This window comes from Strix uralensis, chromosome 21 (genome assembly GCF_047716275.1).
Source record: "Strix uralensis isolate ZFMK-TIS-50842 chromosome 21, bStrUra1, whole genome shotgun sequence".
Classification (NCBI taxonomy): domain Eukaryota; kingdom Metazoa; phylum Chordata; class Aves; order Strigiformes; family Strigidae; genus Strix; species Strix uralensis.
This window is the reverse complement of record NC_133992.1, coordinates 3,418,548-3,439,980: the sequence shown is the minus strand read 5'-3', so window position 1 is coordinate 3,439,980 and position 21,433 is coordinate 3,418,548. Positions and strand designations below refer to the sequence as shown.

The 21,433-nt window shown below is 46.9% G+C and overlaps 1 protein-coding gene across 12 annotated transcripts; it reads right to left on the bottom strand.

The window, feature by feature from the left end:
• Positions 1-553: 553 nt before the first annotated feature.
• Positions 554-21,364, bottom strand: TMEM268 (transmembrane protein 268). Of its 12 annotated transcripts, none has more exons than XM_074891688.1 (10): positions 21,290-21,364; positions 12,640-15,874; positions 10,363-10,689; positions 8,413-8,522; positions 7,747-7,854; positions 6,367-6,516; positions 5,386-5,496; positions 3,638-3,718; positions 2,577-2,762; positions 554-1,761 (listed from the first exon to the last, which is right to left on the bottom strand). In XM_074891688.1, the coding sequence occupies exons 3-10, from the start codon at positions 10,466-10,468 to the stop codon at positions 1,582-1,584; spliced, it is 1,032 nt and encodes a 343-aa protein (XP_074747789.1). In that variant the 5' UTR covers positions 10,469-10,689; positions 12,640-15,874; positions 21,290-21,364; the 3' UTR covers positions 554-1,581. The 12 variants fall into 12 exon arrangements, with proteins under 12 accessions (XP_074747789.1, XP_074747794.1, XP_074747785.1 ...); XM_074891693.1 differs by having other exon boundaries at positions 12,640-15,333; positions 21,290-21,363; XM_074891684.1 differs by having other exon boundaries at positions 12,640-12,793; positions 13,067-21,337.
• Positions 21,365-21,433: the final 69 nt, after the last annotated feature.

Here is a 21,433-nt window from a genome sequence, read left to right as displayed (position 1 = left end):
GCTACCGAGTGATGGGTTTGGCCTTCAGCACCAAAAATTTTCTGGTACAATATGGCACAAGGGGGAGATGCTCAGTGGCAGGATGGGATGTACACAGTGAAGGGCTGTGCACAAACTAGTGGCCTTAATTTAAAAACCCTCCTGGCTTTGTGTGGGGCAGGAGTCCCATGCTGAACTTTGTTAAGGCAGGAGAGGCACAAGCCTCCCCAGGGAGCTGCAGGGCTCTGCAGAAGATAGGGAGGGAGGGAGGACAGGCAGGCTGGAATCACAGAATCACAGAATCATCTAGGATGGAAAAGCCCTTGAAGATCCTCCAGTCCAACCATGAACCTCACACTGACCGTTCCCAACTCCACCAGATCCCTCAGCGCTGGGTCAATCCGACTCTTCAACCCCTCCAGGGATGGGGACTCCCCCCCTGCCCTGGGCAGCCCATTCCAACGCCCAACAACCCCTTCTGCAAAGAAATACTTCCTAAAAGCTACAGAACAGACCCAAACCTCCCATGCACACTCAGTCACATCAAGGCTAGAAAACACAGACCTTAGGACTCTTTATTCTGACCGTTGCCACTTCCTAGGACAGCTATCACCACCAAAGCATGTGGCTAGGTGGTCAGGTAGACATCAGTGCATGCAATCACTTGAATTTCATGGAAATGCCTGGCTCTAGGGACAGAGGAGGACACCAACATCTCCTGGGCCATACAGCACTTCTCCATTTATGGGCACCACCTGAGCACACAACCTCTTGTAGGCTTACAGTGCTTTGTGTCCCATTCCCTCATGGACTCCATGCAAATGCTGAAGTCTCCTGCTCATCACTGGCTCCTCTTACATGCTGTGTGCAACCACAGTGGGGAGAAAGGAGGAAAGGAAAAACAAAGGAAATTAGCCTGTCCCAAAATGGAGCAGAAAGCGGAGTCTGAAACGAGCTGTGCTCCAGGATGCCCTACCTAGTGCCTTCTTTAAGGCTTAATCCCATGGATCATGAAGCTGTCCATCACGTCCCCCCAAGGGAGCAGCAGAAGCAGCAGGTACCAAGCACCATCCCAAGGTAGCTCTTAAGTGGAAAGTTTGCCCAGTCATCAGCTGAAACATGTCCATGTCTGTCACAAGATAAAGCTCACTATCACTGACAACTACGTGACACAAACATAATCCAGAGCAAACATCACATTTGCAAGGCTGCTACGCACAGATTTTCCCTACCTTGTACTAAATAAAACCCACGTACTTAATTTTGAAGACATGGGGCTGGTGCCTGCAAGTATTCCCCATCACTTTCCAAGGCCCCCAAGTAAGAGCAGTGGGAAATTTTCCAAGGGAACTCTGGGTTGTCCCTGGATTGTTTCTGACCCCCAGAGCAGCTCCTTCACACCAAGCCAGTGGGCAGGCAGAAAGTCTCAAAGGTAAGCATCTTTCTGGTGAGTGTCTTGCATGTTTTATTAGAGTCATATTTCCACTCGTTCATCCAGATAAGTCCAGGATGAGCGATTACAGCCCTCTCCTCTGCCCCACGGCTTCTTCACACTGTTGTGCATGGACAACTTTTAGTTCAGTGTTTTCCAGCCCCCTGGGGTCACCTGCCCACGAACCAGCTCTGATGTGTGTTGAGTGCGGTGATCTCGATGAACTGGCAGAGACAGGGCACACTGCTGTGCTCCAGATGCCCCCCTGCCGGGGCCCGAGGGAGCTGGCCGGTGACCAGGAGCCGGACGTAGCACCCACTGAAGATCACCAGGAGCTGCTGGGCCATCACCTGGAAAGAGCACAAGAGGTGTCAGAGCAGAGCAACTACCTGCAGGAAGAGTGGATGACGCATTAAATACCATTTTCTCCCTCGTTCAAGGACTGTCCTTGTCTGAAAGAAACAGGACAGGAGCCAATGGCATATATAACTGTCCCAGATCCCCTTCTGGTCAGCAGTGCTGGCACACTGTCCCCATGGGGGAGTGACATGAAATGACCACTCAGTGGTGGGTGTCCGAGGAGCCAGGTTGCTCAGGGACCTGCCTGCTCTGTCACTGCCTCCGGGTTCTTGTTTTCGCCTGTAGACAGCCAGAGAGCTTCAATCTGCAGGGATGTCACCTGCACCAAATTTGCTTAGTAACAGCAAGTGGAAAACTGTAAAATAAATCAAAATCATCCCTTTTGAAGCTTCTTGCTGAGCAGGAATGAGGACACATTTGTTGCTCAGCACGGCACAAGTCTTTGAAGGTATGCTCCAAGGAGGAGACAAAGGCTGAGCACGGCCTTGCCTCATCCGCAGCCTGGACACAGGCACTGGGTCCCTGCATGGACCCTGGGAGAGGTTGTTTTCCAAACTGGGACCCCTGACCACCAGCAAGGAAAAGCCAAATCCATGAATTCCTCAATGATTAAGCACTAGCTGCTCAGTAAGCATTGACTGCTCAGCAGCGTCAGGGCTGGAGAAGGTGTGTGGACCTCCAGGCTTTCAGGTGCTCCTACTGGTGAAAAAGGAGGTGTCCCCATGGCTGGGACGAGTTTTGGAGTTGAGGTGCCTGGGGAGGTCATTCAGCACCTCTGTCCATCAGGAGGGATATTTCTCATTACCTCCGGTGGGCCCTCAGGAACAAGGTGGAGCAGCTCGTTGCATGTCACAGGCTCTTTATTTAGGTTCACTCCACTGGATAAAAGAGGGGACTCTTCACACAACGCCTCCTCCTCCCTCCCCGGGTCGGGCTGAACCACCGCCTCCATAACCACACAGAGCTGGTCCAGGCTGTGCCGCAAGCCCGACTGGAAGAGAAAGAGATTTTGGGGGTCTCCAAAGGCAGGCAGCAGCAGTGTCCTGAGGACAGTCTTTGAAGGGCACAATTTCCTCCTGCACACTTTTCACTGCTGGGAGTTATCACCCCAAGAGTGAAAACCAGCACTGGCCCAGAGCCACGCCCAGCACTTGGAGCTGAGTGTCTTCATCCCACAGCCCTGCTGCCATCAGCTGCCTCTTGTGCCCATAACCGCTCCCCGCACGATGGTCACAGCCTAGCACAGAGAATCTTGTCTTTAAAAACTGTATATCAGCTAATACGTGAACTGCTGTGTTACTGTCCATGCCCCGACCTGCATCTGTCAGTTCATCCAGGGAGATGAACAGCCTTGAGATTTTCAGAGGGTTGTACCCCCCCACCTCTCATCCCACAGGGCAATTCAGCGCAGGAGAGCACGGTGTTTGTGTATTTATACACCAGTGTGGAGGAAAACATTTTCTGAAGGCCAAGAGGACACAATTTTTATACAGTTAACCCAGTGCAGTGTTTACTTATTCCTCAGGCTATCCCATTTATTACAGGAGGACAGCTCAAGGTGTCAGCTATTTCAAGTTGTGACACGTGCTTTCAAAATTTGCCCTTGATTCTTGATGTCTTTCCTTTATTAAAGCTGTACAGTTAATTATCTAGACATGCACATACCAGAGGGCCTAAACAAATTCCTGCTGAATTGGGCACTAACAGATGCAGTTTATCCACCTCCCAGTCTGTCCCACTCTCAGTTCACAGCAGGGGATGCCCAGGAGGACACTCAAACACTCGGTTCTCCTTGCCCACCTCCATCCCACCAAAGCCAGGGTGCAGGGGTGGACCTGAACATGGGCTGTGCCCACAGGCACTTACCTCTCGTGTCCTCTGCATGTCCGTGATGTGGGCTGACAAGGACTGGAGGCAGCGCTCTGGGCTGAAGCGCACAAACCACAGCTGGGACGGGCAGGGTTAAGGAAGGGGTCTTTCCAGGTTTCCCCCTCCTCAGCCCTCTGCCTCTGTGCAGATCGTGGTATGGACCCCACAGGAAGCAGAGCACAGGCAGGGGATGCCCACAGGGTCTTCAGAACACAGGACTCGAATAACACATTGCATGGCTAATTTTAAGCCAAGAGGGTCTGGGCTAAGGCAAAACCTCAAGGTAAAGGGCAAGAGAAGAGGAGTGGCAGGGAAGGAGGACATTGCCCCAGAGGGCAGCCAGTTCTCCTTGCACACCTCCTGCACCCTGGGAGGGTGACAACCGGGATAACCCAGGGCCATTGACCATCATTCATCTTAGTGGCCTTACATCTAAATAAACTGGTGGGTCACATTGACTTAGCTTCCCTAAACCTCTTCCTGCTTTCTTTCCTTTGTTTCTAAGGATTTTTTCCATATATTTTTTACAATATTTACTGTACTTGGTGCTTGTGTGCAGGACAGAGGCACTGTTTGCAAAGAGACTACCAAGAGCAGCGTGTTGGCGATGTGAGTCCTGTTAGCTTCGAGAGCAGCAGTCCCCAGAAGGCAGCCAAAGGTCTGCCTTTGTATATCTGCTCAAGCTGCCATCATCAAGGGGATTCAGGAGTGGTGTAAAAGCTAGAGGGTCGAACCAGATCTGACACTAGAGCACACTGAGAAATTGTAAATCCTTGGGTTGTTTTCTGCTCTCAGGCAGTTCTGGGACATGCAGGTAGAGGTGAAGGTTCCTTGGATTAGTCCTCACTTACTAAGGTGCAAAACTATGCTGGTCTGACCAATGTGTAATTAAGGTTCTTAAGTGTTTTCCCCTCATTCTGCATGACTTCACCCCTGGCCCCTTCTCTGACCCTGGGTTTCAGCCTTCGTTCCCTCTCCATTTCTATTTCATACCTCTCTGCATATATGGGGTGGGGGTGCGGGGATACACACATCCACCAGCAAATCCATCTCTCTCACCTTCCTTTAAGACTTTCATGTTGTCTTAAAACTCTCTTCTTCCCCCTAAATCTTTGTCTAGTCCAGAAAAGATATCTCTAAAAAGCAGCAAATGAGCGTCCCCCTACCTGGCTTCTTCAACCTGCATTTTTAAAAGGCCATGAAGGTCAGAAGCACTTGGCAGCTACAGACCTGGCTGCCAGGCACACGCCCCATGAAATCAGGTTCTCTAATGTGCCTGGAGGAGGGAACCCAGGGCTACACATCACCCTGAGAGCAGAGGCACTTGGAAATTGTTGGCTTAGTTTGTCTCTGCAAGGCAGAACATGAGCTCCCAGGGACAGGGACTCTGTTTTTCTCTGTGTTGGTGCTTTTATTGCCATAGGCACATTGCTGTCACTCAGCTCATAATTAGAATCATCACAGTCATGTAAGTATAATACACTTTCAGGAATAATTGTCTGCCCAAAGGACTAATCCCACTTCAATCTTTTAGACTCATTATTTCCAATTGCCTTTGGGCATATCGCAATCCCCACTTACAGGAGAAATAGAAATACCCAATCCCTCATGCCATCCAATAGGAGAAAAAACAAATCCTAGGAATTCCACCCACTGGAAATCCTCATGGATCATGATATCAGTAAATACCTCCACATCATTAACCACCCAGGAGGGGTACAAATGACTCCCTACAGAAAGGATACTTGTAGGATGTTGTGTGGCCCATCCAGGGCATCTGTAATCCCCAGTATTAAACCATGCTTGATAAAGATTTCATTGACAGCTGCCAGCCTCACATCTGTATTCATATTTATCTATTAAGGAATGCAGGAAAAGTTAACACACTCTACAACAAAAGTTGGGCCATCTTCCAGCTACAAACTGCAGCTGGATAATCCCAAACCCTGCGTCCCTGAAAGGAAAACAGTGACAAGAGCAGTCCTCAGTCAGACAGGACTGTCACCAGCCATCAGTATTGGCCTAACCACCACTAGCAGATGTCTGTGCAGCCAGAAATCCCACTGAGGATTATTTATTTTTCAGACAAGATGTCTGAAGTGGCATTCACCTCCAGTATCATGTTCTCTCTTCCATCCCCAGCAGTCCCTGGGTGAAGGACTCCTTTCCTGAACCTCTGTGTACCCACACATTTGCCAGGTTTCCCTTTGGAAGAATCATTGCACGGGTGTCATTAGAGGCTTGCTCCAAAATCCATTAAAATCAGTGCAAAGACCCCTCTGGATTTTCAATCAAGCCTCTGCAATATTATTTTTCAGATCACTCCTTAGAAATTTCCATACTTCTGTGATTCCTGCAAACAAAAGTTGACAACAACCAAGCAGTGGATGCTGCTAGCTGCTTGCCTCTCATGGTAACATCATCCTCCTGTTTCCTTCTACTGCCCAGTCTACCTCAGTTTTATAATTTTATTGTAAATTCTATGGGTTAGGAGCTGCCTTTTTGTTCTGTACCTCTTGCAAGTTCCAGAGCACCACAGTGACACAAGTAAACAATATCATTACATGGCTGCACACAGCCGAGACTGCAAGGACCGTCGTCAGACGCAGGGCAGGAGCCGGCTCTACCGGTGAGTCCCCGCGGCTTCCCACCAGCCGTGGGAGTGTGAACCACGCTCTGCAGCGGTGGCTTTATCTCCAGCCTCCACACAAGCAGCCTCCTCTTACCTTCCTCTGGCGGCGATCCATAACCAGTATCACAATGACAGTGACTACTACGGCAGCCAGGGTCACCAGCACGCTGGCCTCCCAGTAGCGTCCAAACGAACACAGCTGGACTGTGGAGTAAATGTTTGTCCAGAGAGACATGTAGAAAACCTATAAAAACCCAGAGAGGCTGATGATACTCACAAAACTATGAAAGTGAGAAAAGTCAAGGGAGGAAGAAAACTACTGATCCCTTCTCCCAGGGTAATACCTTACCATAAATCAAGTCACACAAAATTTTCAGAGGGTGAGAAAGGACAAAAGTTCTTTCCAATAATAAACAGGGGAAAGAAAGGACTAGAAGGACTGCGTGAGCCCTAGTTTATTATAAAAAATGACCAGTCATCAAAGACAGAGAGTGAATTATTAATGATGATTCATACCTAGGAAGGATTTCAACTGAGTTCTTCCATTTAGATAAGAAATGCACTCACTGAGGCATATTGATAATACTTCTAAAAGTCCCTGTATTTAGAAAGCTCCTATGTCAAAGCACTCAAGGTGATGCAGAGACTACTCAATTACAATAATGCTCAAATAGTAGACACTGACACTGGGCTCAAGGACTATGTTAAGGACTGACAAACTTGGCTTTTGTATAGACAGGCAAAACTGAATTTGTTTGGCCTTTACTTCAGATAGCATGCATTTAGGCAGGAGGTTACCTAGAAGCAAATATGACACGTACAGCACAGTGTGTCACAGCATCATCTCACAATAATACAACTCATTCACGCTAAACAGGCACCAAAACCCTCAAAACACTGAACAAAAATTCCTACAATATTGTAAGGAGGAGAAGACATGTATAATGGATATCCAAAAAAATAAATGCAACTAAAATGAAGGAGTCAGATTTTATCACATCGTCAGCACATTGCAAAGTATCAGCTTGACAGTAGAAGTTAATGGTTGGGGTCTCTGGAGGAGCTTCTCTCACCAGAAGACAACACGAAAGACTAGACAATCACCTCAGTAACCAAAGTTGACTGGTCCATTGATCTAAATTAACATCAGGACCAGAATATCTACAGATTTTTGAAATCAAGTTTAAAAATAAGCCTGATATAAGTACTACTACCTCAGCATATGCTGGTTATCCAGCCATGGACAGCTTGCTTCAGTGGCAGTACCAGCAAGGGGTTGGAGAAGGTGCCTAGCCTTCCATCTACAGAAATTCTGTGAACTGGGATCTCCAAAGGAGCCCACTAGAATGTGTGAAAACCAGTATCTCCTCCCCAACCAAACCTGTCCCTCCCTGGGCACACGAACCCCGGGTGTAGGTCTTGATGCATCTCAGCATGCCTATGGCAAGCCTGCGAGAGACCCCACTGTCCTTACCACGGCAATGGCTATTTGGAATGCCCTGGAGTTGTAGAACATGTACCGCCTCACTTCAGGCTTCAGGACAGCATCCTGGATTAACCTTCTCCACTGATCCGCTGCCACCTGCTCAGGGAGCAAACAAAAAACTAGAGCCATGCTCCTGTTTCAGGCTCCTAGTCCCATCAGAACCAGCTTGGGCAGCCATCATGGGGCCAGGCTGGCGCTGCAACTGAAAGCTGTGTTCCAGAGCACTGTGCCACAGAGCACACCTCCAGTCTCACCCATACCACTGTCACAGACCAAAAACTTGTGTCTTTGCCTCCTTTGCAGTGAGTAATATCCCTCTGAAAAGTGCAGGGAAAGTCACAACCACCTTTTTATGATGAAGGGCAAGACAAAACAGATTGTCCCAGGGATGCTCCATCCCATCAGAGTGATTTTCAAGCAACTCACTAGAACCAATGTTGAATGGTTTTCTTCATGGAGGTTTAAGTCAAGATCATTAAAGTTGACTTGTAGTCCATAGGGAATAGACTGAAGTTGAACTAAAATAGGCAACTCTCAAAGCAAAAAAAAAAAAAAAAAGCTGTCTGTTAAGTGGATGAAAATGCAAATTATGCTAATCCAGCTAGCATTCACTCCTACAGGGCCCCCAGGGGAGATAACACATGAGGAGCTTACCTGAACCCCAAAGGACTTCAGTTTCTCTGCACAAAGCTCCATGTCAAAGGAGGTGGCCGAGCAGTTGTTGTCCATGCTGAGCACCATGAGCACCTGGCCATTGAGGGGTTCTGCAAGAGCCCAAGGGAGTCATGAGCACGGGTTTTTCTCCCAGCAGCTAAGGAGCATGTGACAAAGGCCGAGGAACACAGATCACCCTGACGTGTTTTAAATGGATCCAGAATCCCCCCTTGGACATTTCTAAGAGCATCACAAGGCGCTTTGGAAGCAGCCTGATATCCCCTGTAAGAAAAAAACCTACAAAAAGGGAGGAAAACCCAAACACATTCCAGGAGTGAGCAGTCAGAGATAACATGATGCTCTGATCTTCAGCAGGATTATGTCTTGCCTCACTGATCCCAAACTGAAAGGACGATGGACTCAAGCTGCTTGGTGTTGCTAAGGCTATCTACCTCTTAGAGAGATCCCCCATTGTCTGCCCACCCCACCCACCACAAGAAAAAACTTGATCAATCAAATTAAAGTGCTTTCCAATAATCACATTGTTTGAGATGTGGCAGGGCTGCCCTGGAGCATGAGGCCCATACGTCCTCCAGCACCCAGGTCCCTGCTTCAGCAGTGCTGCTGGGCAGCACGGCTCTGCTCAAGGCTCTCAGCTTCCCAGTTTCAGCTAGGGCTAGGATCAGAGATGTAATCTAGAGACCCAGGTTGCAGTCAGGAGCCTGGGAAGTGTGAGGACAGTCTGTCCTAGATTTGAGGAGCAGGCTGCTCAGAGCTGAGACAGAGCAGCCTTGGAGTGACACAGGAGAGCTGTGATCTCCAGGCATCCCATCTGGCATTTATCTAGAGTTTACACAAGCTGTGCTACGTCAAGAGGAAGAGATTGGGTCTAAGGAAGTGACTTGTTCGGAGGAGATCCTGTTTCGCTGAACTGTTTCACCCAGCTTTCCTTCCCCTTTGCAGATCCGGGGTCAGCCAGGTGTCCCCTGGGGCTGCTCCTGCTGACTCTGCCACTTAGTGCTCTCCCAGACTGCTGTGCCCGCTGACATGCAGCGCGCACTCACCTTTCCCTTCTCTCCCACTTACATCCTCCATCCTCATCACCTCTTCACTGCTCAGGAACAGGAGATGCCAAGTGAAACAAGGCAATTACATTACAATAGGGCACGACTGCATCAAGTCAAAAAGGGAAGAGTGGATGCGTCTGAAACCTTCAGGATAACAACGTCCTGTTGGTTTGATGAGGTTTACCTCCTCCTGACACAGAGCAGTGGAGATGGTGAGTATAAAGCAATAAAAAAAATAAAATGGCCTCAGCCTTGGGCTCAGCTCTCCTGTTCTCCATGACTTTGGTCAAGTTGCTCAGCACAGTCTGGGTGCCAAGCTGAGATACCTGAGGTCTGCAGAGGGGCTCAGCTCCTTGACCTCTGTGGGAGCCTGCTGGAGTGACAAGAGCTGCTTTGCCCCTGCAAAAACTGAGCACTGAGGAGGTGCCATGAACTAAGCAAGCAAAAAGGGTGCCCTGCTGAATGGTTCATGGAGGTCTCCGGGAGAACAGCCATCCATGGCACTGCCTTCCGTCTCTGCACAGCACCTCAGGTGGTTTTGGAAGTAGTGCTGCAGAGAGGGAGCAAATTGTTACCAGGGAAGGGAGTCACTTGGAAAGCACAGATCAAATTTCACAAAGATTTCTTGACTTTTGAAGGCCAAGAGAAGACTTCCAGGGTCCTGGTTTTCAGTAGGTGGATGTCCATTCATCCCTATATACCAGGATTTCCAAAAAAGTCAAAGTGTCTCTATCCCCTCCCCAAAATGCTGAAGCATCCATAATGTTTAGTTACAAATGAGATGCTGTTAATGAGCATCTTTGAGAAATCTGTCTTCTGTTATTTTAAGGGCACTGTACTCAATACTGCCTCTCTCCTTATCAATAGCAAGTTGCTCACTTACCTTTCACCCACTGCAGGGATCCTTCCTTTAAGTCACTCTTAGAGTAGAGGACAGGGGAGAGCGACCCATTTTTCTCAATTCCACCAGCTTGGCTTTTATGGGCCATGCTGAAGGTGCCTCTCCTTGAGGGACTCTATGTCGTATTGTCAGAAATTCAGCCCTTTGTAGATCTGCCTTATCTTTCACTGCTAAGAAACACCAACTCAGCCCCAAGGCAGCTGGCTTGTTCTCCTCGTTAGGGAGCAGATTGTGAAATCCCCATTCACATTCCCACTGATGACTTCCTCAAGATCCTGCTTTCCATGAGCAAGGAGGCATTTTCTAGCCCTGAAAAGAGGAAAAGAGAATCCCAGATCTTGCAGAGATGGCAAATAAAGGGTAACAGCACAGATCACTTGGGTGTACTCTGCTCTTTGGACCCCGCTCCCTGTGGATGTTATCACCAGGTAGGCATTAGCCAGCCATGAGTGCAGTACACCCAGCCTCACCTTTTGCTGCAATTACCTTTTTTCTTGTTAATAGGTGGAAAAAATATCCTTAAATATTCCTTAAATTATCCTGACATCCTTAAACATTCGTATTTTGTGAACAATTAGTCAAGGAATAGGCAGGATTTCTCCTTGTGAAGCCAAGAGGCTTTTTGGTATTGCTTTCAGTTGGCACTTTCAGAAGAAAGTGGAGCCAGTGTGAATGTCCCTCTCTGGAAGCAATGCACCCCGCTCACTGACGTGGTGGATAACCCCTCACCACACGAAGGAAGCAGTGCAGATAAGGAAGATAAAAAGCATCCACTGAAGGCAGAGGCAAGCAGGAGCTCTCACCCAGCAGCAGCGAAGCCTTTGACGGTCTCTGCTTTCCTTTCCCCTCTCCTCTCTGCCATGGGCAGTGCCAGAAGCCGATAGGGCACTTCTCCACAGCAGGCACCATGCCCACAGATTTTCCAGGCAAATGCTGCTGACGTAGGTCTCTAACCTACTGCCAGGACCTGTGGGTGGTTATTAAAGCAAATGCTTGGAAGACTGAAGATTACTTTTCAATTATCTTCCACTCAAGTGACTCAGCTCCTTTCACTCTGGCTCTCCAAAACTATCATTTACTTTTTAACCTCTGCTTGGTCCTACTTTTGCACCAGGAACACGAGGGGTCCCTCACAGAGCTCATCCGCTCTCCTTCCAAAGAGGATTGCTTTATTTTTGACTGATGGTTGTTGCTGCAACTACCCCCTTGCACAAAGCCAGGGTAGTCACTGGTTGAAGGGCTGTCAGAAAGGAAATTAAAGCAGGAGAAACAACACAAAAGGTTCTTCTGATTCCAGAAAAAACCTGCAGAGGGCTGGAAATCCACACTTAAAGGAATCAAGCCATGGTAGATGTCGCACAAGAGGTGTGCAGTGTCTGTGTGTGTATACGGGGTGGGCACAGCACCCACTCTTCACCAGCACAGGTGAGGAGCAATTCTGCCATACGTTGAGTGCAGCTCCCCAGTGAGATTTCCTTGCAGAGCGTGGGTAGCCATGTGTTACAGAGCACATCTCCCAGCACCAAAAAGTGGATTCAGACAGTGAATTTTCTCACTGCTTTTCCCCTTTTGCCTTCAATCCCTTCAGATTAGCATCAAACAGAAGGGAAAATGAAAAATGAGACAGAAAAGCCCACACAAAACAGCAGCAAAGCAAAGAGTGAAAAACCAGAGGAAACAAAAGGAAAACCTAATTAAAACCTACCACCCTGTTGTTGCTGCTGTCGCGTTAAAATAGAGATGAATCAAGGCTCTCTAGATTAGATGTCAAGAATTTTGAGTCTCTGGAGGACAGTCCCCAGGAGACGACAGCGAATGGTGCAGCAGGGTGAGGGCAGCTCAGCCTTCCCCAGCCTGTCGGGGAGCTGCAGGAGGGAAACAGCCTTCCCCAGCCAGGACGAGCCCATCAGCAAAAGCAGCTTTGCTTTTACCTCTTTGTGTAGCACAGTCCTCGTTTGGCTCCATTGCCTTTTACTGCAGAACAACTGCCTATTTTTGGAAATGTGTCCCCCCCCCCAGATCTTCCCCTGCTGCCTCCTGTGCTAACACGAGGGGCATCCTCTCATCTCCTGCACTCCCCAAGCTCTGCGTCTCGCTACATCTCTTCTTATTCTTTATGCAACACCAGCGTCTCTCTGGTGACTTTGCCTCCTTCAGGCTATGGACCTTCTTTTTAAGACACCTCCAAGCCCCAGCTAAAGAGCAGAGAAACATTCAGCAAGTCCTGCTTCATTTCCAGAGTGGCTGGCAGAGGCTTACCTGGTCCAGCTCACTTCCTGGTCCTGGGGAGACAGTGCAGCTCCCTCCTCCTCCTCCTCGGTGTCCTTTATCTGCTATTGTCCCACTCTGCACTGCCCAGGCGCCACACAGTCCCACCACCAAGCGGGGAGGTCTCTGGTCCCACAGCCCCAACCTGTATTGGGGAAAGTCACTCTCTTCCCTGCATCTCCCGGGGACCACAGACTAACCAGACACAGCTCACCCAAGACAAGAAGCCTTCGCCCCCGCGCTCCCTCTCATTACCCAAAGCTGCAAGCACCAACTTGCAAAATCTCCCTTGTGCATGTGACTTCACCTCTAGGCTGGTTTCAGAAACATGGTTTTAACCCTCTATAGTTCCTCAAAAGTGCTTCCCCACCGAAGGCACAGCCATGGGAGGAGATCCCACCGCAGGAGTTATCCTCACCTTTTACAGGGTGGGGGTCCGGAGCTAGACCCGAACCCTAAAGACTGTGAAGAGCTGAAGAATGGTAAAGACAGAAGGCTGTCCTCCTCCTCCTCCTCCTCAATCACCTGGGTAGGACTCACGAAGTACAAACGTCAAGGTTGCATCAGATTAGTTGCTGTGAATATATTAGTCAAAGCCAAGCATCAGTGACAGGGCTGGAGAAATCAGAAGAGGTGAATGAAGATCTCAAGGCTGAGAACGGGTCACTGTATCTTTAGCAAAAGGTCATGTTAAAGCACAGAGAAACAGGGATAACACGCAGGGTGGGAACTGTAGCCCTCCTCAAAACAGGAGGCTGCGCTGATACGGAGGGCGGGTGCAAATTTCCTCTGCAGCTGCTGGACTCAGATGAAAAGCAGTAGGTCCAAACACACGGTCAGAGAGACTCCCCAGAACAGCTTCACGTGCTGGAGCAGTCACTTGCATTCATGCAGAGGCAACGCTGAGAGACACCACACAGGGAAGGAAGACTCATTAGCCTGGGAATCCTGGTTTCACAGCTCACCAAAAGCTAGAGGATCCATGGAGGTTAGGAACAGAGTAAATCAAGTATTTTAGTGACTGTTAGTCTTAGAGAATGGTTTAAAAAAAAAAAAAAAAAAGAAGAAGCAGCAGCTTCATTGCAGTGCCTGTGTACACTTCCTGAAGAAAATGCCGTTCTACTCTGAGAGGGGTGAATTTCTGCAGCTCTGCTTTCTCCAAACATTGCTGAGCAATGCGTTCATTACATCACGTGGCTACATGGGCAACAGAACCGACTTCAAAGCTGCTTACCCACATGGGATCTTGTTACACTGGAAACTGGCAACTTGCATAGTAACATCATCCAGGTATTGAGAAAAATCAGATAAATCTCCTTGCTGTTGTCACTAGCTCAAGGCCCAGCTCAAGTCCCCACCCAAGATAGGGCCATGCAAAGCTTTAGGTTCTTTTGCAAATGTTCCTCATCAAAAGCTTTGGCTTCATTTCTTCCTCTTCTTGCCCACGCAAAGATCCTGACAGGGAGAATATAACGACCAAAGTGCTTAGAAAGAACCCTGTCAGCTCACTGCAAAAAAAATGCCCTAGGCAAAACTCTGTGGGGGCAATAAACTTGAAAGCAACATTCATAATTACCTGCAGCGCACAGACCGTACACCTCTTGTTTAGCAAGACGTGCGTGCATGGGCTGTTCTTGGCATCAACACCTCACCCCATCAGCACAAGCAGAAAAATCCTGCTCATTTGGGAGGGGTGTTGGAGAAAAGAAAAAAAAAAAAAAAGAAAAAAAAAAAAAGAAAAAACTCAAAAAAGAAAAAAACAAAGGAAAAAAAAAAGAAAAAAGCTAATTCCAAGTTTAAAGCAATCCCAGTTTTGCTGCTCTGAAGCAGCAAAAAAGGCCATACACAATTCAAACTTTACAAAATTTTAGACTGACAGGCTTTCTCTCTGAAGGTTTTCAAAGCATTTGTTTCATGCCTATCTGAGGAACCAAGGAGGAAGTTCCACAGCAGCTTAAACCAACCTAAAAGGAAGACAAGGTTTTCCAGCTGTTTTTCTAGATAGTTTTCCACCCAACCACCTCCCTGAGCTTGCAGCTCTGGCTCAAAGGAGATAATGAGTCTGCAGGACGGTTAGAAGGAGTCAAGGCGTCCTGGCCCGACTCTGACTTCAGCAGTCATCAAGCTGCGTGCTCAGAAATCTTTGTCAGGTGTTAGTTTTTTGATCTCATTTGGGGCATAATTTTGATGCTTTTCTTAGGCAAATGAGATCCTACCAGGTATCTTCTCAATCCGAGCGGGTATCCTGTAGCCACAGGTCCCCCAGAATAGTCTATAAAATATTCTAAGATTAATATATTCCAATAAACAACACATTTTAGATTCTAGCTGCTATTGTATTTGCATATATGTCTTTTAATCTGGGCTTTTGAAATGCAAAGATGTAACATTCCTATCCCACCTATTAATGGCCCTACCAAAACTTTAGCATTAGAAATCTACCTCTCAAAGCCAAGAGGGAGAACTGTAATTAACAGCAAATACAAAGTCAATCAGTTTTCTAGAAAGGAATTTGGAGAGAGTCAGGCAAAGGCTCACAAGAAGCAGGGAACTATTTGACTGTAAACCTGAGAGAGGATGCTGGCAGGATCCCAACACAAACTGGAGGTGCTTCTGTTTCGCAGAGTCCAGCTGAAACTGGCCCTGTTTAAAAATGAAGGTCTGCAAATAAAAGTCTTCCAAAAACTGAAATGAGAATGAATGAAATAAGAATGAATGAAAATGCAGACTTCTCCGCTCCAGCAAGCATTCTGTCAGCTGTACGTTCAGCCTGTGCTGGCTGGCAGGGGATTCGGGGATTTGTTTTATACAAACCAGAGTTAAGGCAGCTTGGGGTATCTGTGTCTATAAGCCCGCTGGTAGCTGCGAGGCAGCACGTCCTGACTTACGTTAACCCACCGCAGAGCTGGGCGCAGTCTCCCTCTCTCACTTCACTTGCTCTTTGCTTGTTTTCTGCTTCCCGGTCTTAACTCTGCTAATTAAGTGATGGGACACGAAGGGATGCTTTCACCCTACTATCAAATGAGACCTTACCCTTCTCTCCAGCGTGACTGAAACCAGCTGCCAGGGCCAGCAGTTATTAGGGGACAAAACGCCAGGACACAGGGACAGCAGCCTCCGCAGCCACCCACCCCGCAGCCCCTCAACATACCTGCTAAAAAGCGCTTCTAGATGAAATCCTTCCCATTTCAAATGAAGCTAATTACTTCTTCTAGCCTCAGCGAATCTGGTGAAAGATTAAACGTCTGTCTGCTTTGAAACAACCTCTAATTTATTTCAAGACCTCTACTCTCCACTGTCGTAGAGTCTCTAGACTAAATAATCCCTTACCTCCCCACCATCATCGCTCTGAGCCGCATTTCCCAAACCTCCCCGGGCCATTCGATGCTCTATTCAAAGAGCAATTTATTTTCATCTCTTTCAAAGCTTAGTGTCCAAACAGGACACAGAGACCTCACCACATCCATGAGCATAAAAACTCTCTCTTTCTCACCTCCATCTTACATAGGACACTTGTATCAATATGCCGTACTGTGGTGACTTCATCTCAAAACCAAAACATTTCCTGAATCTGGGGGAGTTCACCCTCATTTTCACAGTTTCTGCAGTGCTGTACAGCTGGTTATTGATTACTTGGGTTTTCTGTATTTGATTTCACCTTTCTTAGTTCAGCACTACACTTCTCTTCGGGGAGTCTCATGCTAGTGGTTTCAGATCATTTCTCCCATTTATCAAGATCATTTTGAATTGTAATTCAGTCCTCTGTACTGTTTGTATCTCTTCCCAGCTTGGTGCCCTGGACATATTATAACTGTACTACCTATTCCATCATGCTGCATTAATGAATATATTACAGGGAACCTGATTCCAGGAAAAACAAAACAATCTGCCATTTAAAGTGCTTTCCAGACTGAGAGTAACCACCGATAGCTCCTGTCCTCAGGGATAACCTCATCCTCTATCACATTCTTAATATAATTTCTGAGATCACTCTTCACTATTTCAAACCCCACTGCTTTAAATACTGAGATGTCTTTAGTCTGTTTTTTCCTATTCTGACTCCTAAAACCACATTCTCTCTATATTTACTACATGGTTTAATAAACGTTTTTGCAGTATTTGAAAGGCTGGTAACACCTCACTGTTACTCCTGCCTTATTTGCCATGGTCTGCACCTGACTGCAGTTTCTCCCTGGTAGTCTTGTTTGTGGCTGTGCACGCTGCAGCCAACACGGGCAGATCTCATCTTCTTTTGATGAAACTGCATTTTCAGTGGATAACTGTTCCATCTTTTTTTTTTTCCTCTCCCCAGTAAGTCTTAATTAGGAGAACAAAGTTGTTGAAAGCCTTGTCTTGCCCTTCTTCTCTTCCTGCACACAAAGTCTTCTTTCACAGACTCTGGGTTGGGTTTTTTTTTGTCAAACAGCTCAGCAAAGCTGACAGATTGACAGTCATTAAATACAAAAACTTTATTTCACAATATCCCTAAATTACATGTTTCAAATGAAAAATGACACTTGCTTAAGGCATAAAGTGTGGTTCTTGGTTTTTTTCCCTACTTCTGCCTTTTTCCTGTGAAGACTTAAAGTATTATTCTTTTTATTATGGTAATGCAAAAACCTCTTTCTTGCATCTCAAATTAAAAAAGGGAAAGTTAGCTATGTGCCTTGGATAATGATTCAGCTATTGATCCAGCAGATGCTTTATTAGATTATTTTGAGACAGCCGAATGTAATTTAATACCTATTTATTTTCTATTCCTATGCCAGTCCAAGATACAATCTTTTCTGCATGAAATTAGTACTTTCTCCTTTCAACCTCAAAGAAAGATTACACTGTCCTACTTTCTTGGATTAGTTTAGGGAACTTTTTCAACAAAGCATTGATCTTGAGATTTCTTGATAGTCTTTTAATACTTCGAAGCCAAAACCTCAGGTGGGCTCAGTGGGTTCTAGGCTCATCCTTCTCACTATGTGTTAATGCAAGAACTAGCGGTGTCAGACAAAAGGGAAAGAGAATCCACATGAGGAAAATAGAGACAGAGAGGAAAAATGAGGAGATTTCATACAGGCAGAGAGAAGGAAGACGAATGGCATTCTTTTTATATAGTTATCTGGAACCTACAGAAGGCACTGCGTGATGGCTCACCAGAACAGCAAGAGAGCACAGGAGTTATTTAGGTCAGTCAGAATTAGGGTGTGCTTTTATAAGACTAAGCCCAGCTACTTTATGTGCAGCTATTGCTGGGACACACCATCTTGCTGTCTACATCTCCCACGAGCTCCCTCACAGGCCAGAAACTGCAAACTTCTCTGTAGGGCCACTTACTGCCAGCTAATTCTGCTTGCTCCAGGATCAGATGGGCACCAGTGCAGGAGAAAAAGGCAGGGGCCGAAAGATGTGGATGGGAGGTGGAGGGGAAGAGGGAGTGCCAGCAGCTTGGTGGGCTCATATCTAGCATTAAAAAAACCTCCAACTTTATTAAAGATCATCAGGAATCGTGTAGGGACCTCACAAAGAAGAATGAGAAATTTGAGGCTGTTGAATTTGGACTTACTGGAATACTTTGAACGATTAATTTTTGTTACCATCTAGCAGCAGCCTGTCACTGAAAGGCAGAGCAAGGAATGGCTCGTTGGCCTTCAGCAGTAGCCACAACACTGGGGAAATTTAGGGTCCTCTCTCATAGTTCTGAAATCTGCCCAAATCAATCTGATAAAGCCCTGGCAGCTAAAATTGCTCCCCTCTTAATGAATGCTCTCTCAAACTCCCGGACTCCAGATACGGGGTTGTGGGCGATTTCCCTCCTTTATTTCTGTTTGGACCTGGGAAAGGAAGGGAAAAGCGTAGGGGGATCTTTAGAGGGGAAAATTACTTTCTCTGAAACAAACAAACAAAATTACAAGTTAAATATCACCCAAAATGCTCCTATAAAAATAATTAAATGATGATTGTTCCTATGTCACAGGAGGGGTCATGAACGTCCCCTGCCATTCCTCACTGCCCGAATGAATCGTCCAGCCCTTTGCCTGCTTTCGGCAGCCCCTGCTGTGATCACCCAGGCTGCGAGTGGCTGGGAAGGGACCTCCCTGCCACCACCTCACCCACATTTCTTCCCTCCTGTTCATTACTAGACCTTCCTCTCATGTTTTTGGATTTAACTGTAACAAATACACAGGGGATCAAACGCATACTGGCTCTGAACTGACTGAAAAATACCAAGCATCATTAGACAGGGCAGAGGTGGTGGACCTGAGCAGGACTGGGGGCTTTGATTTCCCCTCTGCCTCCCCTCCCAGAGGGATGCTGAGCTCTCTAACTCCTTGCTTAAACAGGCAGCAGCGAGGAGGAGACGCCGACCTTCAGCCAAACAGCACGAGCCGAGCAGGGAGCAAGCTCTGTCAACACAGATGCACCTTAAAAATTGAACTCTGGCTTCAATCAGCACAAACACGTGTCCTGATTGTACCTCCTACTGCCCGTTAAGCCACCCAGATGACACTCAGTCTGGTGCTAATAAGCCATTTGTCCATCTGGTGCTTGTGCAAACATGCCTTCTCAACGGTATTTCAAAAGTGACAAGCGTTAACTCTATAAATATGTCTGAAAAGAAATTCCACAAAAATCAACTCTAAACTGTTGTTGCTGAACACGGATGTGACGGGAGCCAAACTGCACTGTGTAAATCCTAATGTGCCTGTGCTGATCCCAAGAAAGTGCTTATCTGCAAACGGCTTTCACTGGGAGAAGCCGCTCACTTGACATCGCACGAACAAGACACAAGTGCTGAGCACTTCCTGCCTCCATACAGCGCCAGGACTCTGACTACCCAGCAGTCGGCTGGTATTTCCAGGGATAAGAACTCAAATTAAGGGAATCAGACAGCAAAATACGTGCCCAAAGCACCTTCTGGTCCTTTCTGTGGTACAAGAGCAAGCTACAGCTCATATACACGGGGCCACATCTGTGAGGGATCACGGAGGCAGAGCAGCAGCAGGGAGGATTCAGAGACAGATTTGTACTAGCAGCTGGGGTAGGTTTTACTAATCAAACTTACTGCAGAAAGTCTAGAAAAATCAGATTTCAGAGGCAAGAAGTTGCATGTCCAAATCCTACTCTGCCAGTAGAAAACTGTTCCCTGCAGAGCATTTTTCTGGCACATCCTGGCTGAGGCACAAAGATAGCAGTAGGTCTCCCCTTCCCAGAGCATCAGTGTAAGATGAGAGAATCTCATTTTAAAACAAAATATCTACACCGCAAACAAAGCCAGCCTTCCTGGAGAGCAGCAATTGGAAATACTTGTTTCTGTGCAAACAGAGTCTGGTAATTCTGAGCTGTTAAGTTTCAGGGAAATATTACAGAAAATTTATATTCTTGCGACACATTGTTCTAAAGGGAGCATCTTCACACCACCTTTTGCCAAGAGGAAATAATCAGGGAAGGGTTTTTCCTTTTCTCCTGCGTCTTACTATTCTGTAGAACAAGGATGGAAAGTCTCATTAACAAAGGGAAACTTATGAACCAACATGAGAAAGTGGGGCACGCGCTGTATTTTTTTCTGGACAGAGTAGCAATGTTTTACTGATAAACAAACAGGATGAAATTGCTAATTACAGCCTGGAGCTATGAGGACTTTTATGAGGAGTATCACGCTAGAGTCTGAGCACCTGTTCTCAACAGGAAGACATGTTTCATCTCCAAAGGACAGACTCAAATTAGCATGGCTGCAACCTTTTATGAGGCCATAGCACCTCTCCAGTCATTAGACCAGACTGATTAAAACTGCTTTGATCCTGTTCTTTTGCACTGACCTGGCTTTCTCCCCAGCCTGGCACTTTTGACTTTGCAGGAGGCTTTTGTTTCAATTTTACAACCCATTTAATAGCTTGAATTCCTAAATGAGATCCTTTCAGAACTACAGTACAGTATCATAAAATATTACAACAGGCGACACCATAGTAGTCTACTCGAATTTCAATTGCCCTGCGTGACCACAGGCAGATATTCGTGCCTTTGTTACAAGTTTCATCCATCCTGCCTTCCTCCCTCCCAGCCACAACTAAACCCTACAGGCCTGGGAGGCTGTTCAACGCCAGGCTGAGGGTCTGCGGAAATACAGGATGTTCAGTCTGAGGAACAGCATCGGTGAGGTTTCTTGCCTAGATCCTGACTGTGTGACTCTAGGGTCTGATCAGGTACGTGTTCATCAAGGTCTCTTTTCTGCAAAAAAAAGCTTTAAATGGAACTCAACAAAAAAGCAAAGCTACATTTAATATTCTGCTGGTGAGAGAGGGAAAGGAAGAAACCACTGACACATGAAACCTCTTGATGTATTTGTGCGTAAAGAGCCAGAAAGCGATGCACAGACAACCCCAACACACTTATTTCACGCTGTTCCTGCATACAGAGGGATGCTGCAGGATACAGGACGACCTTAGTATAAACAAGTGACCAGTACTTGACTAAAGGAAGGATAATTACTGCACAGGACTTGGCTATCAAACTATTCTAGTGAACTGGCAACATTTTATTTCCCCTAATGGCCACAAGAACATTAGTTCCTGAAGGTTTTTGGAATGATCTGTCAGGTAAGGCATCAGACTGGAGCCAAGAGTAGCTCTGTAATGGGCTTTTAACTTACCTGCTGCGACCTTCAGACATTTGCTGTATCCCTTTCTTTTATCAATACTTGATACTCATTCTTCAGAGTCGACTCCCATGCAACACAGTGAGACCTGCCAGCACTCTCAGAACAAGTTAGCAGGAACAACAGGACTGACCAGAG